This window comes from Pholis gunnellus, assembly GCF_910591455.1.
Source record: "Pholis gunnellus genome assembly, chromosome: 14".
NCBI lineage: Eukaryota > Metazoa > Chordata > Actinopteri > Perciformes > Pholidae > Pholis > Pholis gunnellus.
In genome coordinates this window covers 297,996-317,837 of record NC_136541.1, presented here as the reverse complement: position 1 = coordinate 317,837, position 19,842 = coordinate 297,996, and the positions used below count along the sequence as shown (strand labels likewise).

The window sequence follows — 19,842 nt, the reverse complement described above, 5'->3', positions numbered from 1 at the left end:
GTACGAAGAACAGTAGCAGCAGTATTAGTAGGAATAATATTGTTAGCATCGGCTACTTTAGTTAGCATCGGCTACTTTATTAGCTGACAACATGTCATATGTTGTGTTTAAAGCTTCTTGTTTAAGTCAATCAACAAATAAAACAACAATGCAGCTTTGACCAGATTATAAATGTAGAGGACCAACAATAGAACCCTGAGGAACCCCGTCAGTGATTATTGTAAATGTAGAGGACCAACAATAGAACCCTGGGGAACCCCGTCAGTCATTATTATAAATGTAGAGGACCAACAATAGAACCCTGGGGAACCCCGTCAGTCATTATTGTAAATGTAGAGGACCAACAATAGAACCCTGGGGAACCCCGTCAGTCATTATTATAAATGTAGAGGACCAACAATAGAACCCTGGGGAACCCCGTCAGTGATTATTATAAATGTAGAGGACCAACAATAGAACCCTGGGGAACCCCGTCAGTGATTATTATAAATGTAGAGGACCAACAATAGAACCCTGGGGAACCCCGTCAGTGATTATTGTAAATGTAGAGGACCAACAATAGAACCCTGAGGAACCCCGTCAGTCATTATTATATCAGGTCGGTCGGTTTAACTTCCTGCGCCACCTAGTGGTCATAAAATATGTGACACGCTGTGACATCCAACCAAACTCACTTCCACCAACAGACAGAGAGACAGAGAGAGAGAGACAGAGACGGACAGTTCAAAAGTCAACCTGAGGACGTTGCAGTGCATGATGGGAGGAGCTGAATGACCACACCATGAACAACGGACACAAAATAAATATGAAAACATGTCAGTCGTGAGGATAAAATGTTCATTTAATGATAAACAGAGAAACATCAGGAACCCAAAGAACCAACACAGAAGAGACACCTTTAGGTCTTTAAAACATAAAGAGAGTCACCAGAACACAACCCCCCCTCCACCACAGACAATACAAACGGTTCAGAAGCGTGCTACAGGATACAGGTCACATATGCTAATGAGGGAGGCGGATCGACCAATCAGGAGGCTGCTGACCGGGTCACACAGGCATCTGCAGCTGTGAGTACTCGTCCTGCGACTCCTTCTCCTCCAGATGAGGCTCTGCATCATCGGCGTCCAGCTGCAAGACCAAAGCCGTGTTAGCATTGATCCGTGTTAGCATGGAGCCGTGTTAGCATTGATCCGTGTTAGTAGTGACCCCTGTTAGCATTGACCCTTGTTAGCATTGAGCCGTGTTAGCATTGATCCGTGTTAGTAGTGACCCTTGTTAGCATTGACCCCTGTTAGCAGTGACCCCTGTTAGCAGTGACCCCTGTTAGCATTGAGCCGTGTTAGCATTGAGCCGTGTTAGCAGTGACCCCTGTTAGCAGTGACCCCTGTTAGCATTGAGCCGTGTTAGCAGTGCTAATGACCAGGTGTGACTCACACTCTGCAGCTCTCTGCGGGTGAAGAGGCGGGGCAGCAGCAGCATCCTCACCGGGATGGTCAGCAGCAGCATGAAGGGGAACGCCAGCGCCGCCGCCGTCGCCATTACGACCCACAGGAGAGAGAGACAGGTCAGCTCGACGACAGTGAACAGGTGCATCCTCAACGTCCGCACCTGTGAGAGAGCAGAGAGACAGACGGGACACAGACAGACAGCTGACGGTCAATCTGTGTATTTACATGTGATGTGCCTTTTTATAGAAACTTGTTTGCACAACTGACTTGGACTTGATGTTCCCGTCATATGGGGTCAGATCAGTCTCAATAATTGCAAATGCAAACAGAAAGATTCACAAATATATTCGATTTACAAATGCACGCAGAACAATTCACAAATACATTCCAATGCACAAATAAATAAATTACGATTTATATAAATGTAAAAAAAAAATCACAAATATATTTCTGCATTTGTATGTATTTGTTTGTGGATTTGTATGTATTTGTTTGTGGATTTGTATGTATTTGTTTGTGGATTTGTATGTATTTGTTTGTGGATCGCACTGCATTTATTTGCAAATCGCTTCACATTCATTTGTGGATTAATGAGACTGTCCTGACGTCGCTGGATTCACAAATGCGTTTTTTTTCAACATAGACCTGTCTGTAGCCAATCAGATGTCAGCCTCATTTTCAACCAATCACATGAGCGCAGCTCCCCCCTCCCCTCCCCACGAGACTGTCAGCTTTGTTGAATCAGGAAATAAATATTGTAACCGTCTGTGTTCACCCAGAGCTCTACGATACCTCATATCAGTAGAGACCGGACCAAACTATGTGTGTGTAAACCATATGGTTTACACACACATAGTTTGGTCCGGTTTCATGTCAAGGTAAGTCCCAGGGTCCCAGGGAACCAAAACAAGTTTAAGTCAAAGCCAACTAATCAAATGGTAAACAAGTTGTTAATTGTCTGCCTGCTGGTCTGCATTGCCAAACACTCCTGTCCCTGTGACTCAAGTCTGACTTTGGTGCAGAACCTGCGTCCTCAGTCAGGGGGGCGGGGCTAACCTTGCGGACATAGTTGTGGTCGGGGTGGTACTTTGAGGGCATCAGCAGCAGGATGAGTCGCTCGGTGAGCTGGATCCCATTCAGTGACATCACACCCATGTAGAGGAAGATCCCAAACAGAACCGCCAGAGGGATCTGACGCAGAACCTCCCCGATCACGATGGACAGACCTGAGGAAGGGGGCGGAATCCAGATCAGAAGAAGTAGTAAAGGTAGTGAAAGTAGCAGTAGCAGTAGTAGAAGTTCACTTCTTACCCACTAAAACAGCCACCAGGAAGCCCGTCACCCGCTGCTCCTTGACCTCCTGGATTCGGGGCTTGTCTCCGGGGGCGACGGCTTTGCTCATGACGGTTAGGGCGTTGGTGTGGGTCACGGAGCGCACCGTGGCCGCCGATAACCACGGCAAGCCGAAGAGCGCAGAGACTCCGCCCACCACCACGATGATGAGGAGATCCAGGTGGAAACCAGTTCCCTTCACCAGCATCCGCTCCTTCTTACTCACGATCAGCCTTGATGGACAGGACACAGGAGACATGTTTTTAATAGTTAAATATAAAAAAAGTAAACACAAAAGGCAAGAAGAAAAGGTTGTACGCTGTGATCTGGGACTCCATGAAGATGAGGATGAAGACCAGGATGGCCGGCAGGATGCTGGCAGCCATCATCCAAACAGGAAACTGCCCGTCCGACCCCAGAGGAGAGATCAACCAACCGCGCTTCTCCGGACTGGACACTGAGAATCCACTGGGCACGTTCAGTTTCTGTCAGCCAATATGAAGAGAGGGCAGGAGTTTAAATGTCCGTCCCAAGTGGGTTGTGTGTCTACACAGGACTCACTTGATCGGGTCTCACCTGGGTGTAGGTGTCCTCCACGCTGTAGTCCACCAGCACCATGATGAGGATAGCAATGGGGACACCAAAGTCTCCAATGATCCGACGGAGCTGAAACACACAGAACACCAGATTATTGATCAGTGGTGTGATTGGAAACTGAAGACTTCAGTGAGGAAAACACCTCCAAAGGTAAGAAACAACATGTCTACTCCAGGTCCATTGAAAACTAGGACCCAGTGATCCAGAGTCCCCGGATCTAAGATTCTGTTGTGCTCTTGTGTGGTAAATGTACCTGTGCCTTTATCTGTACATACCTGTGTACCTGTATACGTATGTACCTGTACCTTTATCTGTACATACCTGTGTACCTGTATACGTATGTACCTGTACCTTAATCTGTACATACCTGTGTACCTGTATACGTATGTACCTGTACCTTTATCTGTACATACCTGTGTACCTGTATACGTATGTACCTGTACCTTTATCTGTACATACCTGTGTACCTGTATACGTATGTACCTGTACCTTTATCTGTACATACCTGTGTACCTGTATACGTATGTACCTGTACCTTTATCTGTACATACCTGTGTACCTGTATACGTATGTACCTGTACCTTTATCTGTACATACCTGTGTACCTGTATACGTATGTACCTGTACCTTTATCTGTACATACCTGTGTACCTGTATACGTATGTACCTGTACCTTTATCTGTACATACCTGTGTACCTGTATACGTATGTACCTGTACCTTTATCTGTACATACCTGTGTACCTGTATACGTATGTACCTGTACCTTTATCTGTACATACCTGTGTACCTGTATACGTATGTACCTGTACCTTTATCTGTACATACCTGTGTACCTGTATACGTATGTACCTGTACCTTTATCTGTACATACCTGTGTACCTGTATACGTATGTACCTGTACCTTTATCTGTACATACCTGTGTACCTGTATATGTATGTACCTGTACCTTTATCTAGGTTGTGTACTCATACCTGTACCTGTACATGTATTTACTGACCCTGCCGGGGAAGAAGGAGCTGTTCTTGAACTTGCGCAGGTAGAAGGCGATAAAATACGTTCCCACCATGAGAACAAATGACAGCAGAGCTGTGTTGGGTTCTCCAACAACCTTCTCAGAATTCCCGGCAGCGGCGGTGTAGTTGCACAGAGACGGAGATACTGTGTTGTTTCCATGGAAACAGTTTTGGAGAGGATGCTCCTGAAATATCTAGAAAAGACAAAAACAAAGGAGAAAAACCTCAAAGTGGCATCTGTAAATGATCTAAATGATCTTACAACTCTTTCATCAGGCTGGTTGTGGACCTGTGGGACCTCTGACCTCACCTTGACCAGTTTGGCGAAGGTCTCGTAGATGAAGATGAGGGAGATGAGGAAGGAGAAGATCTCTTGAGTGAACCGGGAGACGAAGCGAACCAGGATGCTTCCCTCAAATGCCACGGTGAGGAGGACGATGAGCACCAGCCAGAAACCGATCCAGACCCGACCCGTCAGATACTCGATCCCATTGTCTTTACAAAACTACACGTGGACACACCAGGTAGGTTTCAAGGAGCAGAACAGGTGAGCTAACAAGATATGTTGCTCCAGGCAGCAATGTGGACCAGTTTGTGGGTGATCCAGGGTGAAGGGGGAACCCTTAATTTGCTGCTCAAGAGTCAGTGCCTTTCGATAGGGACATCTACTTTCATCAGAAAGCTACAACCCCTCTTTTGGTAGTTGAGGCAGATATTTTTGTTAGGAAACACCTTTAAAACTACTTCAAACTACTACAAGACAAAAACTAATTCTCAAAACAAGGGATATAGTCATCAAACGTTTAGCTTTTTACGGACCAATTCTGAAAGCCCAACTCAGGGAACCAATTTGATATGAGGGTTTGTCTTTTTCCCAAACTGAATATCTTTGTGAATCTCACTGCTCACTAGGTAACATGGCTCTATAACCTGAGTCTGACATACTGTAGGTATGACTGTGTCAGTTAGGGTGGACATTCCCATCTAACACCAGAGTCCATCTTTCAACAGAGACAGTCATCAGCTCCACTTCACCATCCAACCAAAGGTGCATTCTTAGGTCACCTGATATCAAGGAAGGCCAGAAGATGTGGTTGAAAACCTTGTATTTTTACATCAAGATGCTATTTTCAAGGTGAAGGGTGAACCTAATCAAATACTTCTATTCTAAATAATCTAAATATGTATTATCTGTTTAAGGCCAAGTGTAAGGCAAACAAAAGAGGACCCAGGACAGAACCCTGGTGCACACCACAAGGTGTTTCTCTGGAGTTTCAGATGAGGAGGCAGAGTTACCGTAGTTATAGAGATAAATGAGTTGAATGAAATGATAGCAGAGAACACAGAATGTGGTTCTCTAATAGCCAATCTCCCACTGAAAGGGTTTTTAGAAGCCTTCTTTGACGTTCGTCACTCAGGATAGACGAACCCAGAGACACAAGAACTCTGTTTCTAGAGATACACGTTGCTGTTACGTTTGTCAACAGGTAATATTTTGTTACAGGTGGGTTTCTGTCAGGTGAGCTCACCGTGTAGAAGGCCTCTTCAAACACCAGCAGCGGTCCGGAGAAGCCGATCACCAGCAGAGGCTGAGCGCCCAGCACACTGAACACGATGCCATGCATAGCCGTGGCAACGATCAGCTCCGACACACCAATCAGACCCTCTGTTTTCTCCCCTGAGGCACAAGAAAAGAGAACAAAGCTCTAAAAACAGGAAGTTTGGTATCCATCAGTGTTTCTTGAAGTCCAGACTCACCCAGAAGTCCTCCGAAGGTGATGGCGGGCGACAGTGCGGCAAAGTAGATGAAGACGACGGCGGCCATGCACTGAGGGTTCAGGGCATCTCGGATGTCGCTGAGGTACTGAGGGTAGCGCCGAGTCACATCTTTGATCAGACCTCCGAAAAGACGGCCTGATCTCCTCAAGGGCTCGTTGCCGGGTTTTAAGGGAACGAGAGAGTCTGGTAGATAGGAAGTGAGACTCTGTTACTGTCTGGTCATTGAGCTGCTACATCACAACATTACATAAGGATTGTTCATGATATCTCTAGACTTCATCTCAAACTGGAAAGGCCCTCTCAGAGTGCAGACCTCCGCCAAGGCCGTCACCATAGTTCTTCCCACGGTTCTTCCCAGGCCCATGCTACATCCATCCACCGAGTTTCGTGAAAAACTGGCCAGTAATTTTTCAGCAATCCTGACGACAAACAAACCAAACCGGAAACACAACCTCCTTGGCGGAGGTTTAAAATATGAGAGTTCTTTTGCCGTAAGTCATCTCCTGACTCTCTCCTCTCATCTCTTATCTAATAAAGGCTAAAATGCCCTAAACACACTTAATAACAACATTAACAGAAGAGATAACCGACCTTCGTCCGGCTGATCGACGGTCTGTTTCTCCTGCAGTTTGCCGCTCTGCTCCTCCTCCCTCTTTCGGAGCATTTCTCGTTGGAATCGGGCGACCGAGCGGAGCAGCTCATCGCCGCCGACGTCGGAGGGAGGGAGGACGACGCTGCAGTCCAAGAACCGGTTGATGGCCGTCAGCAGGTCTTGGCGGTCGTCGGCCTGGTACGCCGCCTCGTGGAAGAGCTAAAGGGAAGCGGACAGAGTAGCAGAATTCATTTGACCACATTACTTCAAGACAGTAGACACGACATGGCGCCATCTGGTGGGACGCACCTTGTCTGACATGAGCGTGGATATGGAGCGTCCAATCTGGTGGTAGTCAATGTTGGCGGTAGGCGGGCCCAGCAGGAGGAAGAGGAACCTCACAGGAACAGGAACCTCCAGGACGGACTCCAGCAGGACCGCCTCCTGCAGCCGCACGAACGCCATGGACGGCTGCTCCAGGAAGCCCACGCTGCCTGCAGACACATCAGAGGGATGCAATAAACCCACTGACTCTGTTCTACAGGTAGTAAGTAAGTAAGTAAAATGTATTTATGAAGCGCTTTTTACAGACATAAGTCAAAGTGCTTAACAGGGCAGAATTACAAACATAAAAAACACAATGTGACCATAGGGCCAATAATTTATATACACACAAAAAATACAAAATTAAGACATGGTTTAAAAGCAGGGCTAGGACATGGCTTTTACCCAAACGCCAGTCTAAAGAGGTGAGTTTTGAGCTGATTTCTGAATGCATTCACAGAATCTGCAAAGCGTAGCGGTGCAGGCAGAGCATCCACAGCCTTGGTGCTACTGCCTCAACAGCTCGGTCACCACGGGTCTTAAGTGGGACAGACAGAAGACCTAAAGCGTTTGACCTGAGAGCGCAGGCGGGTGAATAGGGTGAAGTAGATCAGCTACATACGTAGGAGCCTGACCGTGTAGTGCTCTGTAAATGAGAGTGGAAATTTTAAAGTGTATCCTAAATGCTACAGGGAGCCAGTGAAGAGATCTGAGTACGGGGGTGATGTGAGACTGTCTATTTGTCCTGGTGAGTAATCTGGTGGCAGCGTTTTGGATGACCTGTAAACGGTTAAGAGCAGATACACTGAGTGATGAGAAAAGTGTGTTACAGTAGTCGATGCGTGAGGAGATAAATGTGTGTATGATCATCTCTAGTTCAGCTGTTGATACTACAGATCTTAGTTTACCGATATTTCTTAGGTGGAAGAAACATGATCTGGACAGCTGCTTAACATGGGGGTCAAACGACATGGATCGATCAAAGAAAATCCCTAGATTGCGCAGGTTGCAATGGGCAGCAGAGGAGAGTGGACCAATACTTGATCATAGGGACAAACTCATCCGGTGCAATAACCAGAACCTCCGTCTCATTGTCGTTAAGTTGTAAGCAGCTTTCTGCCGTCCAGTCTCTGATAGCATTGACACAGTCCAGGAGCCTAGTTAATGTGAAAGCCTCGCTGGGTTCAATAGGACACAGGATTGAAGGTGATGATGTCGTATGTGATGATGTCGTATGTGATGATGTCGTATGTGATGATGTCGTATGTGATGATGTCGTATGTGATGCGTACCCACGAGGACGACGGTGGCCTCAGCTCTCTCTGGGATCTTCTCCATCAGCTTCACTTCGTGTTTGGATCTGGAGAGACTGATGGACAGGGCTTCCTTCTGAACACACATACACACTCATAAATATATATATATATAGAATACATATATAGACCTATTTCCTGTTAGTAAACACAATGACGTATTTTTGTGGCCGGAGATTAGATCGAGGCAGAATAATTCTCTCAACATGTAAGTTAATGCTGTATAACAAGTTTTGTTGGGTTGTTTTTTTTCTAGTTAGCTGGCTTGTTTGTCCATCGCTAGAGCTGGCTAGTTAGCTAGCTAGCTCGTCCATCGCTAGAGCTGGCTAGTTAGCTACTGTAGCTAGTCTTTGGGGCTCCTGCCTGCTCTCCTCCAGGCAAAGACGTCTCCTAGCGGTGAGGATTGAGGCAGAGGAACCGTAGACTCACCAACCTGCTGTTGGGCTCATTTTCTGTAACCAGTGGAACGTTAGCATGAAAGCATGGTTGAAGTAGCAAGGAAGCTAGCGAACTAGCCAGCTGCTAAATGAGTAAAATGGAACACCTCAATGCTTCAGCCACACACTCACACACATACAGTGTACAGTGGACTTAGTGCTATTTAATTCAGGCTGTCTCTTGGTCACATGACCCCCAAAACAGGAAACAGCTGTTATCACTTCTGCTTTGATTGGTTCATTTGATCCCACTGAAGCTTTAGATTATTATCAAACTTTGAGTCTGTAACCGGTTTCTTCTTACTTTGGACTTCTCTCCGTCAGCCTCTCTGTGATTCGTCAGATTGGTGGAGGGCTCTGATTGGCAGTTGTGTCTGTCCGTCAATGTGGCCATGTTGGCTGCAGAGATGTACTTGCTAAACAAGCTGTGATCTTTCTCATCACTGGGGTGACTGGTGAAGAAAAATAGAGAAATATATTTATGAAAGATATGGTCCTGTTGATGGATGAGTCAGTGGATGATGAATCATTAGATGGATCAATGAATCTTTAGGTGGATGCATGAATCAGGTGGATCAATGAGTCAGTGGATGGATGAATCATTAGATGGATGTATCATTAGGTGGATGAATCATTAGATGGATGAATCATTAGGTGGATGAATCATTAGATGGATGAATCATTAGGTGGATGAATCATTAGATGGATGAATCATTAGGTGGATGAATCATTAGATGGATGAATCATTAGGTGGATGAATCATTAGATGGATGAATCATTAAGTGGATGAATCATTAAGTGGATGAATCATTAAGTGGATGAATCATTATGTGGATGAATCATTAAGTGGATGAATCATTAAGTGCATCCTTGAACCTGTGTTTGAGCAGCAGAGCTCGGAGGACGTTGGCTCGGTCTTCAGCTTTGATCTGATCTGAGATCACCATCTGCTCCACCACCTGCTGAGCGATGCCCGGCAGAGTCTTCTGTTTCAGATCCAGAAGCACCGCCCCTGAAAACACAACGCCGTGACATCACACACTGACATCAGACACTGACATCACTTCACGCCGTCATCAGTATACTGGTTTTATTTCACTTTATTTCCATTTAAGAAGCTTGAGCTCCTTTTATCGCTCCTACCGGGTCTACAGGACTCTATCAATCCCCTTAAATTACATAATCTCCTCCAGTCAGATGAAAAATGGATTGATATATATGGGAACAAACAGTCATGAAACCCTCCCTTAATTTATCCCATTTGTAATCAAAGAGAAAATGTTATTTGGTAAATATTAAGGACTTTTATACCCATACAAATATTAGCTAGCTAGCTAGCTTGTCCTTCGCTAGAGCTGGCTACCTATAACTGAAACATCTAAATTTGCACCCAGAATAGAAATATTATGGTCTTTTTTTGAGGGGTTTAGTTATTTAAATTAAAGGAAGAAATAAGGCATCTCTGGCTACGCACTTATTTATAAAAATGAATCAATGTGGTTTAAAGGGACGTTTAAACGGTGGTGCTGTGCCGTGTTTTCTCCACCGGGGGACAGCAGAGAGCCTCCTCTCACCGTGGGAGATGGTTTTTCGTAGCTCCAGCAGCGAGCGGAAGGACAGCGAGGCGACGTGAGGTCTCCCCCAGCGCTCCGTCTCCTCCTCCACCTCCTCCTCAAACTTGATCCATCGAGCCGTCTCTCTCCACTGAAGCTCCTGGTTCCTGTCGATCACCAGCTCGTTCAGCTCCACGAACACCTGGACACACGGGACAAACTCGTCTATGTCACTTAGGAGGACATTAAATCCTCAGACCTCTAAACCTAGAGACCAGAGAGTCCTCTAAACCTATAGAGACCAGAGAGACCTCTAAACCTATAGAGACCAGAGAGACCTCTAAACCTATAGAGACCAGAGAGACCTCTAAACCTATAGAGACCAGAGAGACCTCTAAACCTAGAGACCAGAGAGTCCTCTAAACCTATAGAGACCAGAGAGACCTCTAAACCTAGAGACCAGAGAGTCCTCTAAACCTATAGAGACCAGAGAGTCCTCTAAACCTAGAGACCAGAGAGACCTCTAAACCTATAGAGACCAGAGAGTCCTCTAAACCTAGAGACCAGAGAGTCCTCTAAACCTATAGAGACCAGAGAGTCCTCTAAACCTATAGAGACCAGAGAGACCTCTAAACCTAGAGACCAGAGAGTCCTCTAAACCTATAGAGACCAGAGAGACCTCTAAACCTAGAGACCAGAGAGTCCTCTAAACCTATAGAGACCAGAGAGTCCTCTAAACCTAGAGACCAGAGAGACCTCTAAACCTATAGAGACCAGAGAGTCCTCTAAACCTAGAGACCAGAGAGTCCTCTAAACCTATAGAGACCAGAGAGACCTCTAAACCTATAGAGACCAGAGAGTCCTCTAAACCTAGAGACCAGAGAGACCTCTAAACCTATAGAGACCAGAGAGACCTCTAAACCTAGAGACCAGAGAGTCCTCTAAACCTATAGAGACCAGAGAGACCTCTAAACCTATAGAGACCAGAGAGTCCTCTAAACCTAGAGACCAGAGAGTCCTCTAAACCTATAGAGACCAGAGAGACCTCTAAACCTATAGAGACCAGAGAGTCCTCTAAACCTAGAGACCAGAGAGTCCTCTAAACCTAGAGACCAGAGAGTCCTCTAAACCTAGAGACCAGAGAGTCCTCTAAACCTATAGAGACCAGAGAGACCTCTAAACCTATAGAGACCAGAGAGTCCTCTAAACCTAGAGACCAGAGAGTCCTCTAAACCTATAGAGACCAGAGAGTCTTCTAAACCTATAGAGACCAGAGAGACCTCTAAACCTAGAGACCAGAGAGTCCTCTAAACCTAGAGACCAGAGTCTTCTAAACCTATAGAGACCAGTGAGTCCTCTAAACCTATAGAGACCAGAGAGTCTTCTAAACCTATAGAGACCAGAGAGACCTCTAAACCTATAGAGACCAGAGAGTCCTCTAAACCAGAGAGTCCTCTAAACCTATAGAGACCAGAGAGTCTTCTAAACCTATAGAGACCAGAGAGTCCTCTAAACCTAGAGACCAGAGAGTCCTCTAAACCTATAGAGACCAGAGAGTCCTCTAAACCTAGAGACCAGAGAGTCCTCTAAACCTATAGAGACCAGAGAGACATCTAAACCTAGAGACCAGAGAGTCCTCTAAACCTATAGAGACCAGAGAGTCCTCTAAACCTAGAGACCAGAGAGTCCTCTAAACCTATAGAGACCAGAGAGTCCTCTAAACCTAGAGACCAGAGAGTCCTCTAAACCTATAGAGACCAGAGAGTCCTCTAAACCTAGAGACCAGAGAGTCTTCTAAACCTATAGAGACCAGAGAGTCTTCTAAACCTATAGAGACCAGAGAGTCCTCTAAACCTATAGAGACCAGAGAGTCCTCTAAACCTATAGAGACCAGAGAGTCCTCTAAACCTATAGAGACCAGAGAGACCTCTAAACCTAGAGACCAGAGAGACCTCTAAACCTAGAGACCAGAGAGTCCTCTAAACCTATAGAGACCAGAGTCCTCACACCTTTAGACCTTTAGAGACCAGTTGTGTGGAGACGAAGACAATATAAATCTAAATCCATGAAGAAGTCCCACAACAGTAACAGCTTATCAGACGTGTGTTAAATGTTTCCTGTCAGAATGTCTTCAGGTCACCGTGTTTCCATAAATCCATTTAGTTCCATAAAGACAAAAAAACACCCAAAACAAGGTGACAACTTTTTTTCTCCAAATTGTGTAGTGAAATACTTCATAATGAGCATAAAATTATGCAAATCAGGACCCAGTTTACCAGATAAATACCAGGTTCAGACATCTTTAAGTTAAATCAGGTTTAGTGATGAACGTGTTTTACAATAAATACAATAAAAACACTCAAACCAAAAACCTGACAGACTCATAATGATTTAAACTGAATCAGACTAAACCAAAATAAACCAAAATAAACCAAAATAAACCAAAATAAACCAAAATAAATCAAAATAAATCAGACTAAACTACTCGTTAAGACTAAACTAAAGAAAAACCATCCGGTACCTTTCTGTGTCGACTCTTTAGGTCCAAGACCACCATCCTGAGACAGACTGAGAGAGAGACGGACCTCTGAGTTCACCCCACTCTACCTGTGTGACTCTACCTGTCTGACTCTACCTGTGTGTCTCTACCTGTCTATCTCTACCTGTCTGACTCTACCTGTCTGTCTCTACCTGTCTGTCTCTACCTGTCTGACTCTACCTGTCTATCTCTACCTGTCTCACTCTACCTGTATGGCTCTACCTGTCTCACTCTACCTGTCTCACTCTACCTGTGTGACTCTACCTGTCTGACTCTACCTGTCTATCTCTACCTGTCTGTCTCTCCCTGTCTGACTCTACCTGTCTATCTCTACCTGTCTGTCTCTACCTGTCTGTCTCTACCTGTCTGTCTCTACCTGTCTGTCTCTACCTGTCTGACTCTACCTGTCTATCTCTACCTGTCTGTCTCTACCTGTCTGTCTCTACCTGTCTGACTCTACCTGTCTGTCTCTACCTGTCTGTCTCTACCTGTCTGACTCTACCTGTCTCACTCTACCTGTCTGTCTCTACCTGTCTCACTCTACCTGTCTGACTCTACCTGTCTCACTCTACCTGTCTGACTCTACCTGTCTTGAGTCTAGTGTATCACCCATTCACCACCAGGATTAACCTCCCGTCTCCTGTCAGCCTCATTTCAGTTTGTGTAGTTTTCTTACATCAGAATCACGTCTTCAGTTTTACTCAAAACTCTTGAATCAGTTCAACACAAACATTGAGAGGTGAGACTGGATTGAATGTAGTTAAAGAGTGAGACCTCGTGAGGGGTTCGGTCTGGCAGCAGATGTTGGAGGTGAGACTGTGTTCTGATCTGGTCTTTGGTGACGTGAGCGATCGGCCCTCTGGAGCTCCGCTTCACCAGGTGACGCCTCACTGCTGGAACGTCGTCCAATCGGTGACCTGAGGGGGCGGGGCTTGAGGTTAAATCCTGACTCACACACACATGTTTACATGACTTGTGAGGACATTACATTGACTTACATTCATTTCCTGGAGACTTACTATAACCCTGACCCCGAACCTTAAACCAGGTCTTCACCCTAAGATGTGATGATTTACATTATGGGGACATTTTGTCCCCACAGAGAAGACGAGGCCCCACAATGTGACACACACACTCACACACACACACATCCCTGTACTTCTGTCTTCGTGAGGACCCTTACCTTAACGTAGACCTTCATAACTAAATACTTGACCCTGAACCTTAAAACAAAGTCTGAACCCTCAAACCGGCCTTTGAAGAAGTGAAGACCCTCCAAAATTTCCTCACACACACGCTGTGGTCTCATGGGAACTTTCTGCAGTTTAACAGAGTTTCAGGCTCGATTGAACTTCAATGAAGAATCTGTAAGAAGAGACGTGAACTCTGATTTATCCAATAAGCTAAAAACACACACACACACTCACACTCACACTCACACACACACACACACACTCACACACACAGTCACACTCTCACACACACCTGCACACACACACACACACACACACAGTAATCTGCAGGTGAGTTTCAGGTTTCTGTAAAAATTAGATTTTCTCTCAAACGGGATGTTTTTTCACATAATTTCTTGTTTGTTTTCCTGGAAATAATCGTCGAATCACATTCCAGCAGTGAGAGTCAGCTGACCGGCGCCCTCTACCTGTCTCACTCTAACTGTCTCACTCTACCCGTCTCACTCTACCCGTCTCACTCTAACCGTCTCACGCTACCCGTCTCACGCTACCCGTCTCACTCTACCCGTCTCACTCTACCCGACTCACTCTACCCGTCTCACTCTACCCGTCTCACGCTACCCGTCTCACTCTACCCGTCTCACTCTACCCGTCTCACGCTACCCGTCTCACTCTACCCGTCTCACTCTACCCGTCTCACGCTACCCGTCTCACTCTACCCGTCTCACTCTACCCGACTCATTCTACCCGTCTCACTCTACCCGACTCACTCTACCCGACTCATTCTACCTGTCTCACTCTACCTGTCTCACTCTACCTGTCTCACTCTACCTGTCTCACTCTACCCGTCTCACTCTACCCGTCTCACGCTACCCGTCTCACTCTACCCGTCTCACTCTACCCGTCTCACACTACCCGTCTCACTCTACCCGTCTCACTCTACCTGTCTCATTCTACCTGTCTCACTCTACCTGTCTCACGCTACCTGTCTCACTCTACCTGTCTCACGCTACCTGTCTCACTCTACCTGTCTCACTCTACCTGACTCACTCTACCTGACTCATTCTACCTGTCTCACTCTACCTGTCTCACTCTACCTGTCTCACTCTACCTGTCTCACGCTACCTGTCTCACGCTACCTGTCTCACTCTATCTGGCGTGAGACAACAAAATAAAAAGTTCTGCAGTGACTCGTCGTATGAACCCTGGAGGATATGAAGGAGCTACAATACTACAAACACAGTAATGCAGCAGTAATATTGATCCAGAAACATCAGATATTAGACTTTTTACTGATCAATCAATACTTTTACTAACTACTTTATATACTTTCATATGTTCTGAATCAGGACTTTTACTAACAGATTATTTTATCACAGTGGTTGAATTTAAGTCCATTTACTGAGGTTTAGTTGAACAAACTCATTTTTTTGAGTTGGGACTATGTTGAACCTCGTAGTAACTTTTAGACGACGTCTTCCTGTCTTCTACTTTCTGTGTCAATAAAGTTTTTCTTCACTATTTGTTATTGTTTAAAAGCATCTCTGTGTTTATTAAGTTTAACTTTAAGAGTTAAAAGTACTCACTGAGATCCTCCTTCTGTCACACAACACACACGAGAGGAGAAATACCAGATTCATGTTGATCCAGGAGACCGACAGAGTCCTTTAAACCAGGACCAGGACCAGGACCAGAACCACACTCACACAGAAACAATAGATAGAGGCCGTGGGCTCAGTGTGTAGGAGGACCGCGTTGTGTTCAGGTCACATGATGAAGACCAAGAAGTGACAGAAAGCTCTTTCATGTTGGGAAACATTCCTTCAGTGTGTCTTCAAGTCAGAGTGCCCCAGTGCATGCTGGGAGAGAGTCTGCAGCCTGTACTTACAATGACGACACGAAGCTGCTGATTTTAGCTTAGCACGTTAGCATGCTTACACTAGCTAATTAGGCAGCAGTGTGCTGGAGTGTCCACTGGATACGGTGGAGGTGGAGGGAGACAGGAGGACGATGGCTAAACCATCATCCCTGATGAGCAACACCTCCACCCCATGAGCAACACCTCCACCCCATGAGCAACACCTCCACCCCATGAGCAACACCTCCATGAGCAACACCTCCACCCCATGAGCAACACCTCCACCCCATGAGCAACACCTCCACCCCATGAGCAACACCTCCACCCCATGAACAACACCTCCACCCCATGAACAACACCTCCACCCCATGAACAACACCTCCACCCCATGAACAACACCTCCACCCCATGAACAACACCTCCACCCCATGAGCAACACCTCCACCCCATGAACAACACCTCCACCCCATGAGCAACACCTCCACCCCATGAGCAACACCTCCACCCCATGAACAACACCTCCACCCCATGAACAACACCTCCACCCCATGAACAACACCTCCACCCCATGAGCAACACCTCCACCCCATGAACAACACCTCCACCCCATGAGCAACACCTCCACCCCATGAGCAACACCTCCACCCCATGAGCAACACCTCCACCCCATGAACAACACCTCCACCCCATGAACAACACCTCCACCCCATGAGCAACACCTCCACCCCATGAGCAACACCTCCACCCCATGAGCAACACCTCCACCCCATGAACAACACCTCCACCCCATGAACAACACCTCCACCCCATGAACAACACCTCCACCCCATGAACAACACCTCCACCCCATGAGCAACACCTCCACCCCATGAGCAACACCTCCACCCCATGAACAACACCTCCACCCCATGAGCAACACCTCCACCCCATGAACAACACCTCCACCCCATGAGGACGCCCTGCAGCTCTGCAGCTCCTTCACACCGGCTCATTCACCCCCAGTGTGAATACATATACATATATGTATATGTATATGTATATGTATATGTATATGTATATGTATATGTATATATGGTGTGTGAAGGAGAGGTACCGCAGGTCCTTCCTGCTGCTGTCAGGCTGCACAACCAGCTGTGCTCCCAGTAGACACACAACACAACAACACAACACTAACAACACAACACTAACAACACACTAACAACACAACACTAACAACACAACACTAACCACACAACACTAACAACACAACACTAACAACACAACACTAACAACACAACACTAACAACACAACAACACAACACTAACAACACCACACAACACTAACAACACAACACTAACAACACAACAACACAACACTAACAACACACTAACAACACAACACTAACAACACAACACTAACAACACAACACTAACAACACAACACTAACAACACAACACTAACAACACAACACTAACAACACAACACTAACCACACAACACTAACAACACAACACTAACAACACAACACAACACTAACAACACAACACAACACTAACAACACACTAACAACACAACACTAACAACACAAGCAACACACTAAACCATAAAAACCCTCCCGTAGCTGAGCCCACGGTGGATAGAATCTGAACTGTAAGTCGCTTTGGATAAAAGCGTCTGCTCAATTAATTATATTAATATAATTAATATAATTAATATAATTATATGTAACTATAATAATCATATTATTAGAAGAGTGAAATGTTATAATTATAAGTTTTGTCTTGAAGCTGTTCAGAATGTGAAGTAAAGTTTTATATAAAAAGTAAATATATATATATTTTATATATTCATATATATCAATATATTTATATATATATGTATATATATTATATATACATATATTTGTATATATGCTTTATATATAATATATATACATATTCACTGACTCTTGATGCCGTCCAGGTCGACACTCATCAGCGTTTCTTCCTCGTCATCGTCGTCTCTCGTCATGATGCAACCCGGTGAGAGACTGTTGTGATTGGACGAGACGGTCGGAGCATCACTGAGAAGGGGAGGAGTTACACGTCAGGTGGATTCAGAAGAGGAAGTCCCATATTTACCTCTCAGGTGTGTGTGTGACTCACCTTGGCCCCTCCTCTCCACTCTGACTGTAGGACTCCTCCTCTTCCTCCTGGTCTTCTTCTATGGTGGCTGCGGTGTTAGGGGCGGAGCCTCTTCTCCCCTCCCTCCTCCCCTCATTGGTCCTTTTCCTCCTGCTGTCAGCGGGCGGTTTGGAGAGAGTCTGATGGACGTGGAGGGAGAAGTGACGGTGATCTGCAGCAGGAGGATTTCATTAGGACCAAGGACCCCGAAGGTCCCTCAAGACCCCGTGACAACCTCAGAGACCCCCTAAAACCACCTCATAGACCCACCACTAGAACCCAGAACCTTCATAGGCTACATTCTGGTTCCCTACCCTCAAAGTCCTGCTCATCGTAGACTCTACTTTTCTCCGGTGGGCTGCGAGCAGCAGGACCCAGAATCTGCTGAAAACCCTGAACATCAAAGACCTTGTTCAGGTCCTCCTCTTCTTCATCGATGTGGCCCCGTGGAGGAGGAAGAAGAGCCGGATACTGGAGGAGGAGAGAGGAGGAGATATAGTCCCTGAACGCCCCGTGCTCATTTCAGTCTTCATACTTTAGAGATTAATTTGATCGTCTGTTGAGACTCACTGCTGACAGACTCACGTCGGCATCAGGACCCAGAGAGTTCTGATGGTGGCTCATGGCTCCTTCAGAGGTCAGAGGTCAGAGTGGGTCTGATGGTCGAACAACCTGGAGGAGGAAACACTGGTTATCAGGGTTCATGGTCCCTGGAGGGTGGACTGTGTGTGTCTGTGTGTGTGTACTGTGTGTGTGTGTGTGTGTGTGTGTATGTGTACTGTGTGTGTGTGTGTGTGTACTGTGTGTCTGTGTGTGTGTGTGTGTGTGTGTGTGTACTGTGTGTGTGTGTGTTTGTGTGTGTGTGTGTGTGTGTGTGTGTGTGTACTGTGTGTGTGTACTGTGTGTGTGTGTGTGTGTGTGTGTGTACTGTGTGTGTGTGTGTGTGTGTACTGTGTGTGTGTGTGTGTGTGTACTGTGTGTCTGTGTGTGTGTGTGTGTGTGTGTACTGTGTGTGTGTGTGTGTGTGTGTGTGTGTGTGTACTGTGTGTGTGTGTGTGTGTGTGTAACAGAGCTAACATGAGGGGGAACCAGAGGGTTGGTGCTACGTTTCCATGACGACGCTGTTGGTCTGGATGGCATCATCAGCTGTAAAGTCCTGATGAGAGAGACGGGCACGCTCACGTGCACTAACAACGTGTGAGACGTATTGAGACTTATTGAGACGTATGAGACGTATGAGACGTATGAGACTTATTGAGACGAATGAGACGTATGAGACGTATGAGACGTATGAGACTTATTGAGACGAATGAGACGTATGAGACGTATGAGACGTATGAGACGTATGAGACTTATTGAGACGAATGAGACGTATGAGACGTATGAGACGTATGAGACGTATGAGACGTATGAGACGTATGAGACGTATGAGACGTATTGAGACGTATGAGACGTATGAGACGTATGAGACGTATGAGACGTATTGAGACGTATGAGACGTATGAGACGTATTGAGACGTATGAGACGTATGAGACGTATGAGACGTATGAGACATATTGAGACGTATGAGACGTATGAGACGTATGAGACGTATGAGACGTATTGAGACGTATGAGACGTATTGAGACTTATTGAGACGTATGAGACGTATGAGACGTATTGAGACTTATTGAGACGTATGAGACGTATTGAGACGTATGAGACGTATGAGACATATTG

General features: G+C 45.9%; 1 protein-coding gene across 1 annotated transcript; it reads right to left on the bottom strand.

Annotated features, from left to right (window-relative positions):
- Positions 1 to 1,030: 1,030 nt before the first annotated feature.
- On the bottom strand, positions 1,031 to 18,746 carry slc4a2a (solute carrier family 4 member 2a; the record flags this gene model as incomplete). Its single annotated transcript, XM_079172898.1, has 21 exons — positions 1,031 to 1,128; positions 1,435 to 1,608; positions 2,505 to 2,674; positions 2,760 to 3,013; positions 3,099 to 3,265; positions 3,357 to 3,446; positions 4,378 to 4,587; positions 4,704 to 4,898; positions 5,923 to 6,071; positions 6,152 to 6,355; positions 6,764 to 6,983; positions 7,074 to 7,258; positions 8,381 to 8,477; positions 9,143 to 9,290; positions 9,715 to 9,850; positions 10,413 to 10,593; positions 13,705 to 13,847; positions 17,907 to 18,022; positions 18,105 to 18,294; positions 18,437 to 18,593; positions 18,708 to 18,746. The coding sequence occupies 21 exons, from the start codon at positions 18,744 to 18,746 to the stop codon at positions 1,048 to 1,050; spliced, it is 3,306 nt and encodes a 1,101-aa protein (XP_079029024.1). The 3' UTR covers positions 1,031 to 1,047.
- Between the last annotated feature and the right edge of the window lie 1,096 nt (positions 18,747 to 19,842).